This window comes from Mastacembelus armatus, chromosome 10 (genome assembly GCF_900324485.2).
Source record: "Mastacembelus armatus chromosome 10, fMasArm1.2, whole genome shotgun sequence".
Lineage (NCBI taxonomy): Eukaryota > Metazoa > Chordata > Actinopteri > Synbranchiformes > Mastacembelidae > Mastacembelus > Mastacembelus armatus.
This window is the reverse complement of record NC_046642.1, coordinates 8,849,491-8,867,558: the sequence shown is the minus strand read 5'-3', so window position 1 is coordinate 8,867,558 and position 18,068 is coordinate 8,849,491. Positions and strand designations below refer to the sequence as shown.

General features: G+C 40.5%; 2 protein-coding genes across 3 annotated transcripts; one reads left to right on the top strand and one right to left on the bottom strand.

Annotated features, from left to right (window-relative positions):
* Positions 1 to 274: 274 nt before the first annotated feature.
* On the bottom strand, positions 275 to 6,179 carry atp1b4 (ATPase Na+/K+ transporting subunit beta 4). 2 transcript variants are annotated; one of them, XM_026330487.2, is made up of 9 exons: positions 6,075 to 6,179; positions 5,261 to 5,329; positions 4,432 to 4,648; positions 2,766 to 2,894; positions 2,553 to 2,657; positions 2,017 to 2,216; positions 1,627 to 1,683; positions 1,415 to 1,507; positions 275 to 1,299 (listed from the first exon to the last, which is right to left on the bottom strand). In XM_026330487.2, exons 2-9 carry the CDS (start codon positions 5,324 to 5,326, stop codon positions 1,138 to 1,140), a joined length of 1,029 nt encoding a protein of 342 aa, XP_026186272.1. In that variant the 5' UTR covers positions 5,327 to 5,329; positions 6,075 to 6,179; the 3' UTR covers positions 275 to 1,137. The 2 variants fall into 2 exon arrangements, with proteins under 2 accessions (XP_026186272.1, XP_026186271.1); XM_026330486.2 differs by lacking the exon at positions 6,075 to 6,179 and adding an exon at positions 5,534 to 5,689 and having other exon boundaries at positions 276 to 1,299.
* Positions 6,180 to 8,008: 1,829 nt separating this feature from the next.
* Positions 8,009 to 17,319, top strand: tmem255a (transmembrane protein 255A). The gene is made up of 9 exons (XM_026330507.2): positions 8,009 to 8,322; positions 10,496 to 10,638; positions 11,238 to 11,300; positions 12,763 to 12,852; positions 13,889 to 13,954; positions 14,137 to 14,225; positions 14,864 to 15,032; positions 15,254 to 15,400; positions 15,981 to 17,319. The coding sequence occupies exons 1-9, from the start codon at positions 8,265 to 8,267 to the stop codon at positions 16,122 to 16,124; spliced, it is 969 nt and encodes a 322-aa protein (XP_026186292.1). The 5' UTR covers positions 8,009 to 8,264; the 3' UTR covers positions 16,125 to 17,319.
* The last annotated feature ends 749 nt before the right edge of the window (positions 17,320 to 18,068 follow it).

The following is an 18,068-nucleotide window of genomic DNA, read 5'->3' as shown; positions in this document are numbered from 1 at the left end:
TGGCATGTATGCAGACAGGTTGACCCAGAGGTCACAGCAAGCAATGCAGCCTTCACTTATCACTGAGACTAGATTAAAATATGTGCAAAATAAATGCATTCTTTTCCTTAAAATATGTTATAAGTCATATGGGTTATGCATGAATAAGTTGTTTTGCACCCCTATCATTTCTGTGATGGTGACTTTCAGTGTGTTTGTTTTTTTTTTGTTTGTTTTTTAAAAAAACATGATACAAAGTTGATGTAATAGTCCCATGTGGAAGGAAAACTTACAGTGCATACCAGAACATTGTATTTATTTTAGGAACTATAATAGGAATAAATACAACATGGAGGCCAGGTTTAGTAGCACAGTTCAAGCAGGATTAATATTATCACAAAACTGTTATACTTTTTAAAATGGTACAGACATTTGACAAACTATTCCACGGCACAGTATGTCTCTTTATTGATCAGTCTTGTATAGTATTTCATTTTCAAAAGCAAATGTCTTTACAAAAGAAGGCAAGAAGAGGCGTTTGATACTTTATCATAAATGTATAATTCTGCTCTATTCAACAAAAATATAGTAATAGTGTATTTGCAGTCATGTCTTTTTTTACTGTGTCAGTACAGTACAAGTCCTGCTTTGAGTGTCTGAATGATACTTTGAATTCTTACAATATACATGTTTGAAAAATATAATGCAAAACAAATTAGTACTGTCACACAAAATGTGCACACAAAACCATAATCTAACTTGATAAAACAATATTTCTAATCACCTATTAATGTTTTAAGTCATAATTGGATTTGCATAGCCAGAAATACTAACTATTGGGCAGAGTGTAATTTAGTTTGATTAATCTTGCTAATCATTACAAAATATCAGGATTTGAATTGTAACTCACTCTACACACTCGTCCTGTGCTCAGCACTGTTTGTTGTGGGTGCAGGTGGCAGCAGCATGAAAACAGAAACACTAGAGTAAATACTTTTTGACGAATTTGTTTAACAGGAGAAGACGTGGAAATTTAAGTGAAAGGTGAGGAGAGGGAAATGACATACTTCATGGGAAAAAATGGTTCAACACAATTTGTTTCTTTTACATTTTCCTGCCTCATTGTCACAGGAGCATCCTCCTGGAAATATCTTTGCCTTACGCTCCAACCTCCAAGGAGAAGGTCACACTGCCCAGGTAGCGGTCAGTGGGTGAATCATTAATGATGCCCTTTCCGTTCAGTTTGCATTGTACTTGGATGTGAGTGTCGTACTGCATTCCTACAAAACGCACAGCCACCACCGGTGAAGAGTAGTTTACCTGAGGCAGAAGATAAAGAAATGAAAGGGATTTTTTTTTTTTTTTTTTTTTAGACTGAAATAAAAATAGGCTGCATATCACAGCAGTTATCCACAGTGAAGAAACTCTTGCTTACATGTCTGAGCTTCCCATAGTATGGGTAGTATTTCAGTTCAAAAATGCTTTTTGGAAAAAACTGGATTTCTCCCAAGGCATCTGGTGGTCCTTTCTGAAAGAGGAAAGAGTTTATTTTCTTGATTGCTCGTACCTGCATGAAACAGTTATGACAGTTATTAGATGTGTTGCTTACGACTGACATAAAATTTGAAGTGTTGATAGTTATTGTACCTTGACTCCACAAGTCACATTTATTGGTTTCCCCTGGCCAGGTAAGTAACCAAGAATCTATTGAAAAGTAAAAACAGCATGTGTCATACAAAAATAGTATATCCTTTGTTTTTATTTTTGATTTGCACCCGTTAAACTTCCACACTATCCACCTTGTTCAGCAGGATAGTTTCCCCCTATGTAATTTTATGTTACCACTGAAAGATGTTAATATCCTCCTATCCCCAAAATGGCCACAAGATGTCACTGAGAAAACAACTCAAACCTTATCAATACATTAATGCATGTACCTGCTGTTTTGTGACCCCTCATTTGTTTCTGTGCTGCATTAGATGATTGAAGTTTTTAAAGTGCCATGTGACAGGTTTTGGAGGCTGACATTTGTCTTACCCGATTCATACGGAGGAGGATGCATGGCTTTCCCTGAGAATAGCCATAGTGGGGGTCCTGCATCCCCGAACATTCCCCTAACCAGGACCTCTTAAATTGACATGCTTTCCGCTCTGCACTCTCCTCCAAGTCATCCTGCATGAAGTATCGGTCCTGTGTGCAGTGAATATTCTTCCTATCCTGAGCGCCATCATTATATGCTGAAAATGAAGAGCAGGGAGAAAAAGGCGAAGAGGAAGAATGAGAGGAGAGAGCATAAATAAACCTTTGCAACTGCAATGCCCTGCCAGACTCAGGCCTCTGATTAAGGAAGCTTGACAAAAGAGGGGTGTGAAAAAAGCAGAGTGCTGAATGCTGCACTCTGCCCACAAAGAGGCCTTCCTTCCCAGCATGCACTGCAGGAACCAAATAGAAAGAGGGGACAAAGGTAGTGAAGATGAGGATTAACTGCATGCCCACCTCATTTTAAACGAAAATTATCAACCTCATCAGACCACCCAAATTTAACATGATCCCCGACAATCCTACTGACTCACGTCTTAGATATTCATCCATAGACCTGGCGTACTTCTTCCAGGATTTGCGATCAGAGGCATTAAAGGCGATGTCGTGACCTTCTAGGTGTGGGGCCATCGTCATACCTGCCAGTGGAGACCCAGAGACAGTCAACTGTGCTGACTCAAGTGGAAACGACAGACAGTCGAGCACAGAGATGAAGGAAAGTGACAGAAGTGGTGTGAGACATTTACCTGGTGGCATCACTCTGTCATTGAAGGTTGGATGGTAGGGACTAATAGACCACATGAGGCAAAAAATGCAGCCTCCAAACATTGCTGCAAGAAACAGATAAAGTGCAGCGTAGAAGAGAAGGATGAGGCCTAAAACAAAAATGAAACATGGAATTATGAGGGTGAACATTTCTGATGCAGCATTTGCACACAAGCAACTTACATAACACACTACACAAGTCTCAACAGATTATGTCTCTGATCTGATTGGAGAAAAATAATGAATTATGTAATTTTTAGGTTTTCCACCGACTCCAGCTACTGTCCTTGATCAGGGCAGTTCTTTGTTTACTCATACCAAAACACTGTCTATTCTTATGCCTGGACCTGCAAATAATGCCAATAATTTTGTACTGTGCTGAGGTGCTATAAGAATCCAGTAAAAAAAAAAAAAAAAGAAAAAGAAACCCTGAGAACTAGCATTGTTTTGTAATTTTCAATTAACAAACCATTAGCAACTAATCAAGCCAAACGTGCCCTAAATTAAATGGCTTTTGCTGTGCGGGCAATTTCACAGGGACTAGCTGCAGCCAGCCTTGCGTCCCCGGAGCCACAAAGGCCTTTCTGTTTGAGCTCAGTGAGAATTCTCCCAGCTGTCCTTTCACTCAGGAACACTGTGAACCTCCGGTTGCCATCGTAGTGAAGGTCTTTTGCAGGCATAGAGGCCCGGCCAGCTCCAAGGAGCCCCAATCACCCCACTCTGGTATTGTGTCCCCTGTTACACACTCGTCTCACAGGACACACAGCACAGACTTCAACTCTGGGCCTTTCTTCAGCAGGCACATGGGCCCCACTCCTCCACAAAGTGTGCACACACTGGTTATGTAGCTGAAATGAGCTCTTAGCCTTGCCCAAGATGCAGCGTATGCAAGTAACGCACACTTTCCTTGGATAGTCTCTCTGCACTCAGTTGGATCATGTTTGCTATTGTGTCCAGTCTAACCGAGGGAGGGGGGCTCAACAGCGTCACATGGAAACTACCACTAGAATACCAAGCGCCTGCTCCATCATCATTGACTCAACAAACTCGTCCAGTCTGTGGCTTCTGCCAAAAAAGTCTGCCTGCATCAAAGCTCGATTTGGCAGTGTGCTCTATGGAAAAAAGACATGAGCATCTTTTCTACGTGTTTACTGCAACTGAGGGGCCATAAGCATGTTAAGTTCAACGATGAGGTCGCTGAGGCTTTGGGAAAGAGGCTGTGGAGAGCATGGTAAGATGTAGAGGAATGTGATTCCTGGCCAATGCGAGGCCCAGAACAGCGCACTCCCGCTGGGGACACGTCCCCAGGCAGTCTGTTTTTGTCAGGACACTCTGAATTGTCCATGCACCTATGTAAACATTAAGCATGAGGACACACACACACAGAGACACACACTCACAGCACAACGAGCAGAGCAACTGAACTGGAGAGATGTTTCTCACCCCGTAAACTATTACTAGTGTATCTTTTAAAGACATTAAGACACCACATCTGCTCTTAAGCTTCTTTAAGATCAGTGAACTGTAATGTACTTAATGTTGCAAATGCTGAACACATGCAGCTAAAAATAAAGTATTTTTGGAGTAATCCAAGTACCTCTCCTCACACTCAAACAAAACAGAACCTCTTAAGCTTCATCAACTCACTCCAGCTCTTTCCAGAGCGACCCATGAATTCGTTGGTCTCTGCATTCCACAGGTATTTCTTTAAGTCGTCTATTTTCTGGTGGAGCGTCCTCTTGGGTATCGGCCTGCGCTTCCATCGCTCAAAGTTCAGGTCTTCCTGCTCTAGTGGTTGGTGCTCGGCCAACTCCTCCTGCTCTTCCTCCAGCTCTTGTCCATGTTTAAGTATCACCTTGTGCGGCTGGTGAAAAGAAGAAGACAAAAAGCCCTCACCACACATATTCTTAACTGCTACGTTCTGCAGTCAACCTGTTTTCAAATCAAGGCACGAAAAAATGGCATGCCTTCTGATCCGAGTATGACTGATAATATAAACTTGCCGGACAGTGCTCCGCATATTAATGCACATCACACTGCTGGTTCTGTGCCCTGTTTCTGCAAATTATAAACCCGCTGGTGACCTTTCTGGCACTCGTTGGGAGAGCCGACCTCCTGTGAGTAGACCCTCCTGCTTGGAGCAGCAGCTGCAGACAGCAGAGCTGGAGGGTCACCCTGACGGCCAGATGTTACTCACTGACTCTCAGCATCAGGACACGCAGATCCCAGCAGAGCCCCAGAACCCTGGAGTATCATTCAAATCTCACTTCATTTATGAAAGCTTGACCTTTGAAGTAATCTGCTGAGATATTCAAATTTATGAGCCTTGGGCCTTCAAACCCACTTGAGGATTGACTTAATGATAACTTTTCTGTTCTAAATAAATAAATGAATAAAAACTCAATGCTGTTCTGCATCTGCTTCAGTAAATAAAGTGATGAAAAAGTTATGATTTCTACTTAATGGCAGCACTTACAGGACTTGGTGGATGATTTTTTAGGAGCGTCTCTTCAGCTCCTCCCTCTACAGTCCCGGACTCCATGCTCTTCACAGAAAGAAAAGGTACTTGTTAAACCAATCACATCTAGCGTGCCCTCTGAATTCAAGCGACACGTCTTTGCTTCTCCAAACATTTTCAGTTTAGTTTTTCCAGCAATGCCAAGCTGTCTGACCGACTTCACCAAGTATCACACACAATAAACAGCTCCTCCAGCTGTAACAAATATCATTTCAGTGATATCTGACATACCTGAAGTTTGCTTTAAAAAACAAAATGAAGATTAATTGGTCGAAAACCCTTTTTAACCCTAGAGACAAAAAAATAACCTTTGTCAAAAAGCCTTTGAGTATTTCATTAGAAAGTTTTAGTAGAGTGGACCCGGTGTGGAGGACCTCCTTCAACTAGGCGCGCATCATAGTGAATGAACGGTGGGCAGAGAAAAACTGGGGGTGGGATAAAAAGTGCTTTTTTTTTGGTCCCAGAGACGTTTTGGCAGTGGCCTGGACCACAGCACTGCATTCTGCACACGCACACCAGCTGCCATTGTCTGCTAAGCTGGGCTAAGACCGAAGCAAAGCCTGAATACAATATTTATAGCTCATCCCAGCACTGTACGTGCGTAAAGACGCTCAGAGCTGTTAACTTTTATATCCAACTTTTAGAATCATTAATGCTTGTTCTTGCATGAAACACAAGCATAGTCAGTCCCATATCAGTCATTAGTCATTGTCCCTGCACATGCATGCATACTAATCCAGTCGCCACCGATTGCACCTCCACAGACACTTACAGCAACTACTTAGGCTCTCCTCTGGTGGAGTTCAAGTAGTCCTCCTCATCCCTGATCCCATCTGCACACGGGTCACGTAACGCTCCGTTACCCCATGTAGAAGTGTGAGGGGGGATTTCTGGGGCTGTTTTTCTTTCGTCTTTTACATGAAAAGACAAGTTGCGTCATGGAAAAAAATCTGTTCTTCTGCGTTTTGCGCGGCAAAAACGTGCATGATTTTTGTCTCTGTGTGTGTGTGTGTGTGTGTGTGTGTGTGTGGTCGTTCTTTGCAGGAGAGACCCAGTGGTTCTTTTCACAGCACCAGAACATTTAGAAGCTTCACCTAAACCAACATTTTGCAGGGGAAGCCCTCCTGTGGCAGCTATTGATGGATGTGCCTGTTTGTTCATAGCCATTTAAAATTGATTTGCATCTTTCCTGTGTTTACATGTGGGGTGTCTGTGCGTTTGGGCAGCCCTTTATGACTGTACTCACCTGTCTGGGGAACCTGTTAACCTCATGTTCATCCCACCTTCTGCACATGTTAAATACTCCTTGGTCACAGATTTGATGTTGGGAATTCAAATGCACGTAAAAAAAAAAAAAAAACTGGTGTAATATCAGTCCTCTATTCGTGACCCCCTTTGAGACAGGCCCGTGGTTGTAAAGCAAGACTTGCATTATGGCCTGTCACTTTGTGGATATAGGACTACTGTGTTTTAGCATTTCTGAAACATTTTTAAATGACAAACAAACCAATGGACAAGTTAAGGCTGCAGCTGCCAGGGCCCCTGGAGTTCTGGGGGCCAGTGACCGTCTCCAGCTTTGTACTCCTGCCTTGGACCACTTTGGGAAGTCACAGTGTTTTGCATGGTTGGACAGTAGGCCTTATATTTAAAGGATAAATACTGCATGTGAATGTGATGAACATACAATACTCCTTTTGGTTTAGCTCATCCTGCCTTTCCCTCTATATCCCAAGCACTGTTTTATAAATCAAAGATAGGTTACCCATAATGCCAGTTTTCTGGGTAGAAAATGTTCTTGTCAAGTTTTTAAGGACATGTTTATGCAACATATAAGCAATATAAGATCATATTAGGATCTTTTCTGTAAAGTTAAATTAAACACATTTTAAACACTTGTCAACAGGGCCAGAAGTAAAGTTCCACATAGGAAACATGGAATTTGTTTAAATAATCAGCTAAATAATTTAGTTCTGCAGATAAAAGCTGCAACCAGTTTCATAATAGCCTATTTATTCATATATACATTTGTAGATATTTGTCTATGAGTTTTTTAATTACTTTTTTAGATATTCGTTCAGATATTTGGTCTCCTGTTCATGCTGCTGGACACAAAATTAAAAGCCTGTATAAATTAAAAGATATTAAAATATCAGCAAACAAACAAAGCTTATGTGGTCCTTTTCTTTGGGAGAATGTGCTCAGAAAGTCGACTGAAGGCAGCTGCAGTAGCAGTGATCATTTAAAAGCTTTACTTTAATCCAATTATAAGTAAAGTTAGAAAACATATTAAAGCTGATTTATCTGCTCAGGCTGTGCCTGCCTGTGCTGCCTTCACTGACAGACCCTCTGCTGGCGACAGTGGACGCTAGAGCTTACAGATAACTATTACTTTCTTCTCTCTATAGTTTTTAATACCACATAGTTGGAATTTAATCGATGTGATGTTATTCTTGTATTTCTCCAAACAGACAGACATTTATTCTGTTAATGAACAGGTAAAACAAACAAACAAACAAACAAAAAACGACGGTGTAACGTTTACGTTTCTTACCACGATGGGAAAAATGCTCGACGTCTGTTAAGTAGCGTCGTTACACTGCACAGAAACGAGCATAAGTAACGACTCTGAGAGTAAAGGTACTTTATTTTTTTGAGTACGTGTGTGACATGCGCACATACGACCACCAGCAGCAGCGACTCGCTGTCCGACACCGACACACGGTGAGGAAGAAGACCGAGAGGCGTATCAACAACCGCGGGGATGTAAATGAGACGGTGTCGGGCTGAGCTCAGCGGAGCGGACGCAGGGTTGTCGGAGAATGCCACAGCAAGCGAACGCATCGTTCTGCGGTAGCTCACGACTGTACAGACTCGGCTCCCGAGTCAATAGCGAATTATTATTATTATTACTATTAATTGATTTGCAAAGGGACCGTCCGACGGACTAGGTCTAACAGCCAGCATGCCCCCTGCTCAGAGCCTCCAATCCAGCGGACTGACTCTCTCTGAAACAAACACGGGTAGGTGTGTGCAAGGTCAACGGCGTGTCTGCAGCAGGTTTTCTCAATTAAATAACACAATGCAGGGATTGTATTCAACACCGAAAGCTTCTCTTAATTGCTCATAGGCACAGAGGCTAATATTGCAATCACGCAGTGTTCTGTTAAAATCCTTAACGCGTTTTTTTCCATTTAGAAACAAAACCAAACACTCGTTGCATCACCAGACCGTGTTTTTCCTCCGGCCCAGGCCGCAGCGCGTCACTGCAGGTGCGGCGACGCTGAGCAGCCACAGCAGCCTGGATGTTTGATGTGGCTCCATTAAAAAAAAAAAAAAAAAAAAAAACACTAAAGGCATAAAAAAGGAAAAATGGTTGAACGTGTTCCGTGCGTGTTGGTGCGTGATGAAACAGGCCATTCTCACTATGTTGTGATTGTTGAAACTCTAAGTTTTGCTGTTGGGACACATATAGTAGAACAATCATGTGAGTTTGCTGCAGACTTGTGATTCCTTCTAAGGCAGTGTGAGAACAGAAAGTACCTCAAAAACATTTCAGAAGGTTTTAGACTATGTTACTTCCTTATAATTAGTTGTCTTCTAAGTGGATGATCCATCCATCAAGGTCTGAGGTGTATTTAATATGAATTGTTGTTATATACAACTGAGGCAGTAGCCTACTAACAAAGAGTGATATAAACGCCACTAAATTCATGCACCAGGTAAATAAATTCAGGCATTAGGTTTCCTCTGATGTCTTTTACATTTTGGGACAGAAATGCATGGTTAGTATTTTCTGGAAGCTGAATCACTGTACCTATTAACTGTGTACTTCTGACTCTGTAGCAAAAATCCTACAGGATCGAGCCTGTTAATAATCAATAATCTCTGTGCTTTACTTGTCAGTTGACAATCATGCAATGTATGAAAGTGTGAAAATACATTTTCATATGATATGTGACCGAATGAAGCAGTCCTGTAGCATCTGCAATAAAAACCAAGGGGATCTGATGTGATGGCAAAACCGAGGCATTCATTATTAATTTCACTGATTGAAAAAATACCATACACATTGTTTCATTTGTCTGTATTTAACATTTAAGAGCAGGAAAATCTAAATTACAGTATTGGAGTGAACACAGTAGTCCCCTCCTGCTGTAATATAGTAGGCCTATAACTTAATTAGGAAGAAACAGTCTTTTCTTGTGAACAGGATAACTCAGTAAAACAATACACACATCCATATGGATTGTGTTATGGAAATTTCAAGTTAAAACTAAATATTCTGTTTTATTTTGGCTGGCATATAGACTTTTTAGTTCCTCGTAAAAACCAGGACCATCATTAGCAGCACCTTGTGAAGTATCTAGTGGTACAGCCCTTAGAGATATTACAATGTTTTTCGAGCTGTGGTTTATCATGAACTCTTTCCCTGTGTGCATGAGCCAAGTATGCAAAAACTAATGGCATGTTCAAGTAATTACTTTAAAAAGTTAGTCAAACTTTATTAACCTCAGAGTTTTGCAGGAAGACGTTGCTCTGTATTATGACTCTGAGTGCCCCGTGTTTTTTAGTAGGTTGTTTCCTTTTCACATTTCCCTTAAATAACGGATTCACAGTTTAAGTTTTAAAACAAGAATCAGGTGTTTATATGAAGAAGAAAACATAGCATTCATACCTCCAGTTTCCATGGCCTGTGAAAAGATCCCTTTCTAATGTACTTCTAGTGTCCTGTTGTTGTGCAATGTTGTATTTAAAGGTTTAGCTGGTGCTCATATGACGTTTCAGCAGCCTGAATTAGAAAAATATAGTTGATATCTAACAAACTTAGAACCTTTTTAGTATAAAATGTTCACTTTTTACGCCACTGGATGAGCTACAGATAGAACAGAAAGAGGGAATTTTTACTGGAGAGTCTGTAGCATGTGAATACTGGACTGTGGACTTTTTGGCCCATATGATACACATATACCTTTTAGAGCATCTTCACACCAGCATGCGTTTTGATGCTTTGCTCTGAAATACTTCAACCAAGAAGGCCACTGCCAATATGAGAGTCCTGCCATGAGTCTGTTTAACTACTTGCCATTATGTGGCGGATTCTAGCTGCTCCTGGTCTTCTGATTTGACATCACTTCACTGTTCACGTCACAATATGGTGTTAGTAGTAATGTTGACTCATTTGTTTCCTTGTAGGTTCATTTAAGAGGAGGAAGAGGAAATCCATAATAGTGACGGTGATGCTACTCATCGTGTCGGTGCTCATCCTGATCTTTGGCCTGGCAGCGACTACCAGGACGCAAAACATAACGGTGGGCGGATACTACCCAGGAGTCATTGTGAGTGCACATTCACACCTGTGTGAAACAGCAGCAGCAGGCCTCTTCCCGGTCAGAGTTTGTAGTGTGTGTCCTCTGAGCACTTCCTGCTCTTGGACTGCGATGAACCTAATTACTGAAGGACTCGGAGGGGTGAATTTGATCCACATTCATTATTCAGCATCGCTGTCATTAGAGGCTGAGTGAGGCAAAGTATCTCAGTCCATAAATTTATTTTCTTCACAGGACTCAGCTTTTAGCATTCTGCCTCATGTAAAGAGCTACTAGGAATGGAGCCAATATATGTCAGCTGAATTTCTAAAGATGCTTTTTAAAACTTTAACTTCAAATTCATCAATCACTCAAATCACTACAATATAATAGAATATGAAAAACTTTACAAAGATAAGAATGATTGAATTACAGCATATAGCCTAAGATTAAAAGAGGTTTTGATCTTAAGAATCCTCATATCAAAAGTAAATGAATCTTGCAAAGTATTTTGTTTATGTATAAAAGTGAAAATCTTTCTGTAAACATGTTTAAATGACTCCTCAAACTATGACGGAAGCACCTAACTCTTGATTTGTCTCACCCAACAACTATTTTCTGTTTTTCAGCTGGGCTTTGGCTCTTTTCTGGGAATTATTGGTGCACATTTGATAGAGAACAAGAGGCAGATGGTAAGAGGATTTATATTACCTCTGTCCATTGAGATCACTTTCATTGCTTAATGTCTCCTTATCTCTGCAGTCACAAAACACTGTTATTAAACTGTGTATCAGTCCCCATTACCTTTCAACAGCCTACATCTTAATAATGTAGTTAATCTGACAGGTAGAGCAACAGTCTCAACCCAGACAGTGAGTCCCACTTGGCCTGAGGAGGGTTATGTTGTGTATCAGGGTATGTATCCTGGGTTTCAGAGAAGATGCAGCCAGAAATAGAAGCAGGGTGTAAGTGGAGGAGGACAGATGTCCAGACTGGAATGTGGAGAGGTAGAATCTGGAGAAGGAAACTGCAGATGATAGGAGCAGGTGGGTGGTGCTGGGTAGGGTCTGTCAGAATTTTAATGACAAATGAGTTTGTACCGTCTGACATAGTTTCAGCAGCAGTTTGGATGTCTGGTGTCACAGTCGATGTACTATATGTCTGACACGACTGACTGAGCTGTGGCATATACACCATACTGCCACTGACCATCAAATGTTATTACATTTTGAATTTGTTGACAGTATTAAGTTCAGGGTGTTTGTCTTTAGCATTGCATTGTATTTTGATGATTATCAAAAAAAAAATCAGTTTGATTCATTTTTAAGCAAAAACACTAAGACTTTACATATTTTTAAGAGAGTCTCTATCGATGCTTGACACACAAAACTTGAATATTATACCATACATTCTTTGAACATCTTGTATAAAGCCCCTGAGCACCTCCATACAAATCTAAACAATTTATTTAGTACATTAGATATTTATGATTAGTTATGTAACAGAAGTTTAGAAAATATCTTTAGGTATTTATTTAACTTTAGTTAGATACATTTTAATTGAGTTTAACTTTCAAAAACTCAGCCAATATGCTGCATCAGGATTGTGTGGGTGTGATGTGATCAGATTTAGTTCATACCACAAATTAACATCCCCAAGATTGTCCTCAGAATTTAATTCAGGTGTTGCTAAATCCTGCTTGCTGCACAGAATTTACAGTGTGTTACCTTTCACTGTTGAATCTGGTGAATCAGTTACACTGCTGCGAGCTGGGGTGGCTACAGACAGGATGGGGTGATGTGTAATTGAATACATGCTGTCTTTTAATTGAGGAGTAAAGGGAGGAGTCACACTGTGTGTGTTTGCTAGGCCAGCGACAAACACGACTGGAGCTGGACGACAACCACAGCACTCTGTTACTCCTGTCCCCTACCCAGCTTACAACCCACACTACCCTCATCCAATTCGGAGCATTCATACTCCCAGAGAACACCACATGCAGGATAATGCACATTATTGTTGCAAATGTAATCCCCATGCAATAGTGGGAAGAGGAAGCAATAAAAAATAGTGCATGTTTAAATTTCTGGTCTTCTATAAAAGCAAAATCATTATAGAGTAATGAGGCTGATGCCCTTCTGTTTTCTTTCACAGTTAGTTGCATCTATTGTCTTCATCAGTTTTGGAGTGGTGGCTGCCTTCTGTTGTGCTATTGTCGATGGAGTTTTTGCTGCGAGGCATATTGTAAGTAAACCTTCTGCTTATTTAACTAAACTAATAAATTATGAATATGGACATCATTTATGAGACTTATAACAAACTTATTAATCAGTGCCATCCCCATTAAAGCTTAATATGCTCTGTCTAAACATATGCCCTTCTGCAAGGGCATTGCTCACATACAGCAGGCTCAGGCAGCAGGCTCAGGCAGCAGCCGCACCCTCCTCAGTAAGGCAAATATATTTAGTGGTATAGAGAGGTCATCACACAAAGTACATAAAGCAATAAATACGTGCTAATGCACTCCTAAAACAATTATGCTAAAATATGTTATGGCTTGGTGAAAAGGGAGATCAGCACCATTAGTAGGTTTTCATTTATTAGTGGTGTCGAATGGAATGGAAAATGGAAATTTGCCTTTCGAAAGCAAAAGGATGCAGAATGTATAAGAGATAAAGCTGGCAGTGAATTTATTTCTTCACTTTCTGACTATTAATTACAAAAAGCTAAATTTCTGATACCAAATCACCATCATTACTTAGGCTTCCACAGTTATAACCTTCAATGAAAGATTTAGGGCCAAAGGCTGCACATGTCAGCTTCCTAACCCCAAAACCAACAAATCCCGTGAGTTAACAATTTTGTTTAGGCTTATTCACCATGTAATATATTCAAATTTGTTACAGGGCCTCTGATAGCGATTATGTAAAAATGCACAAGCTGCCATAAAGTAATTATCATTTATATTGAGTTTACTGGGCTGGTAAACTTACCAAACAGATCTGTAATGAATCAGATTAGCACAAAGTGACCCAGTAAAGGTGTGTTTTTCAGGGTCCCAGTAGTTTGAGAATGTAGGAGACTTGCTCTTATTTCCCAGTTTAGTTTTCTCAGGAGTATTGATTCATTAAGCTTGACGTCATCTCTATTTTTTTGATTAACATTGTAGTCATCAAGAACAGCATATATTATTTCTTCCTTTTGTTTTCTCTAATTTCCCATGTTCAAAGGAGCTGCAGGAACTGTAGAGAAATACATGAAAATGTTTATTGTATTACAGGACCTCAGGCCTCTGTACGCTGGTCGTTGTGAGTATCACTCCAGTGAGACAGCATCTGACCGTGATGTAAGAATCACTTTTTCCTGTTGAAGTTCAAAGAAATAAGACCAGTATCTTCACTATGTATGTCTTCTCACTGCACTCAGTGTCAGTTCAGCCCTTGGTTGTTTAGCCAGGATGATGTATAGTGACTTTGCCAGCAGTGGGACCCACAGCGAAGGGACTAAAAAGCAGTTTTTGACCTTCAGGTGCCGTGTCAGACGGCTTCCCGCACATCCTGCAACTTACGTGTGAAGAGCAACACCTGTTTTTGTTGCGACCTCTATCACTGCGGGAAGTGAGTATTCTGAGAGGTCGAGCATCTGACAGAACTTGTGAATCAGTGGCTACTTGCTTTGCTGTGTTGCTTTGAATGTTTTGAATTTTTTATCTGTACCGTTGTGCCATTTTTGTGGGGGATTTTATTTGCATTTAAAGCTTTGATTGTATTAGAACAAGAATGTTTCTTTTCTTTTAACCTTTGTTTCAGAGAACATCCTCTTATGGGACTTCAGAATAAAGATGTTTTGAAAAAGTTTAAGAAATCATCCATGGTTTGGAAGTAGGTCCCTTTTTTCTAGACCCATAATAGCCATTTTTGATAAACTTTTTTTTTTCTGATAAGTGATGTTTCAACTGAAGAAACCATGTAGATTTTGATGTGTTTATAAGGTGCAGATTTGTCTGCATGTCCTGTCTGTGTCTGACCAAACATTCATCCATGTTCTCGTCTGTTTCCCTGTCCTGTAGCAGCATTTTCAGAGCTTTCTCCTCTCAGATATGAACTTATGTCATCATAAATCAAACCCTGTTTTATGTCTTTCACCGTGTACTGGCTACTGTTACCACAGTTGATGCAAGTGCATTGTTTGAAACACTGTAAGTGACTTTTGTGGCTTGACCGTAGGCTGTTTCCCCTCTCTGTCCCACCCACTGGCCTAGCCGTGTTGAGGTGCTTGGAGGCTACCATGAATACACGGACGTGAAAAGCTGCCAGGACGTGGTTCACCTCTATCACCTCCTGTGGTCTGCTACCATCCTCAACATAGTGGCTCTCTTTCTGGGCATCATTACTGCTGCAGTGCTGGGAGGCTTCAAAGACATGGTGCGTTTAAGTGACTGGTGTATTTAGCATATTTACAACACCACTGAAATGAAATTTTATCCAAATTTCTCACATTCAGTCTGAAACTATTTTTTGCAGCTGATTTTCTCAGATTATCTAAATTTTTGTCAAATGGTTCTATAAGCTTTGTGTATTTCTCCGGTGTTTGTGGATTGATAGGTACCACACAAGGTAATAATACTCTTTAATTTCTTTGTCAGACTCCTTCTTCTTCCTCAGAGAGTACATCTGAACCAGAGGCTATCACAGCTCCAGTTCCCTCAGAGCCTCCTCCACCCACCACTCCTCTCAACCCGTATTACACCACTGCCCCCTGCCTGCCGCCTTACACTGCCTATGACCTGCAGGTACAGAGCCGTTTGCAACCAGCAGTGCTGCATGATAAGAATAGAGCGAGAATTGGTTCTATATGAAAACATTTATTGATTTATTCCAAAGTAAGCAAGGACTTAGCTGCAGGAGAGGCAGGAAGCTAAAAGCTTATAAAACGACCTCTTTTAAAAACTCAATACAAGATTAACAGAATTACACACACACACACACACACACACAAATAATATTGAGAGAAAAACTACTGCAAAATAAAGAAAGAAAATAGGAAGAGAAAAATACAGTTCTGTGAAAAGGTTTTAGGGACGATCGAAGATGGTGCCAAAAATAATTCCATGAGCATTTTCATTTATCCAGTAAACCTTCATACAAAGGGCAGTGAAAGAAGCACAACACATTTAAATATTTGAATTTTTTTAAAGTAAACACAGATGAAGAATATTGACCAATATTAAGTTGGAATTCCCCAAAATGTTGGCTCTGTTTCTAAATAGAAAATCTGTAGGTAACAGTTAACCTTGATTGAATATGTAGAAACAGTGAGCTCTTGCTCTGAAACTAAACTCATGGTAAGAAGTGTTTTGTTTTTTCTGGCAGTGCTCCTACATGTTCCCAGACTCCTCAGGCCTGTCAGATGACTCCCAGTCTGGAGCCAGCCACCTGTGGCCCACTATGATTCCTCCACGCTACTCCCCTCCTCACAACCATCCTGACGAGAAGCCCCCGCCGTACAGCCCATGAGGTGGTTTCAAGTAAAGGAGAAACACCTGTAATGTTATCAGGTGACGTTAGATGCTGAATGGGTGGTTTGAATGCACAGTGCCTCTAGGCTTTTCCTCACAGTCCTTAAGAATTGTGTCCTGGAGGAAGTGAGTAGGAGAAGGAGGGTGGCCACACCGACTTTGAGTTCAGCCCAACACAAGGGAGCGAGTGTTTGTCTCCCTGGGCACCACTCAGACTCTGGCCTGCTTGGGGTTGTGTGCACACATACACATGAGGAGAGACAACCTGTTCAAATTCAGGACTGTTTACACTGCCTTAATGCACATGGACTTCAGCACTGCAGCACTCGGTCACCTGGACAAATTCTGTGCAGCTCAAGCTTTACGTTCAGCTCTCTCTAGTACATACTGTAAATGCTTCCTGCCTTGAGTGGTACAAAAAACATCCACACTGTTTGCACTGTGAGGAACTGGACTGATTAGCACAGCTAAGAGCCTGGTGTGACATTAATACAGTTACCTGAAAGCTTTGGTGTCTCTCCCAAATCTGAATCAGCTAGAAAATTAATAACTGTAGTGTTGTAGCACCGTAGGCCCAAGCAGTCTTTACTTTATCGGTTATTGTGTCAGTGTACCTTATTAAGGCAAAGTTAACAGTAATGGAAGTATTACATGCTCATAATGTATGTACAGCAGTATGATATAGAGATACTCCTTTAGTACAGTTAGGCTTAAGGTATACAAACAGACCATGGCATCTATTTATGAACTCTTCACTTTATGTTAGAATATCGCAATCAGTGTGTGAAGTTTGCAGAGCAGTGTTAATGGAGAAATAAACTATTCTACCTACAGTAGTGGCTGAGGAAATAGAGTTAATTAATAAAACTCTGAACACTATTTATTGTAATTTCACCAACAGCTGCAATGCAGGTAACCACAAATATATGTCTGTGTTTGTTATAAGTAGTAGAAACGTCACGTCTGAGCTGAAATGTGTTGTCTGTGTCGGGACTGATCATTATTAAGGCTGAGTGTGAACAGTCAGTGCTGGATTCACTGGCAGGAGATGGGAGATCATGGAAGTTCAGAGAATAAGTACTGTTGACTCATTCCCTGTCTATGAATCTGGTCTCTGTGAGCTTTAATCACTGCTTTTTATAATTTAAACAACGTATTCGTAAGGGCTGATAAAGTATCAGTTCCTTTTTTGTCTTGCCATTAAAAACCGTTTTGTGTATTTCATGTTGCGTGATGCTTTTTCTACTTCGGCCCATACTGAAATAGCTCAGTAACCGTGGGACAGGTGGCCATGAAATGTTGTACTGTGCAGGCATTGTTGGTTCCCAGAGAATATAACTTTCTGAATTTGATGATCCTCTTGACTTTCCCTCTAGCGCCACCATGTGGGTAATATGTACATTTTTTGGTGGAATGTCTCAACAACTTTTGGTGCAGATATTTCCTGTTAGGATAAAACAAACATCAGCATGATAGCCTTTTTACATTATTTAACATTGTTAGTTCAGTGCTCTGCTCTGCATAATTACAGTCTTACAGAGTCCTAGAAATTCTATGTTGTCATATTTGAATCCACATTACGCTTTAAAGTTCATACCATCCGTATTTCTGTATAGTTGAACGGCAGCACAAACTACAGCCTATAAAATTGTGTCAAAGTGATAAATAACAAACGATAATGAAATTGGTTGTCAAATTTAAAGAACATACATCATAATAGCACACCACAGTACATCAAATAAGAGCTATTTATGTGAAGTAGTGTAATGCAAGACAATTAAAATAGTAAAAGAATAATTTATTTACTATTAGATAACCTTCATTGCTAACTGACAGAAAAAGGACATCTGAACATTTTAAATGCCAACAAAACCTGAAATTTACTGCAACTATTTCATTGTCTATTGATATTTACCTAATAAACACACCCGCAACAGTACAA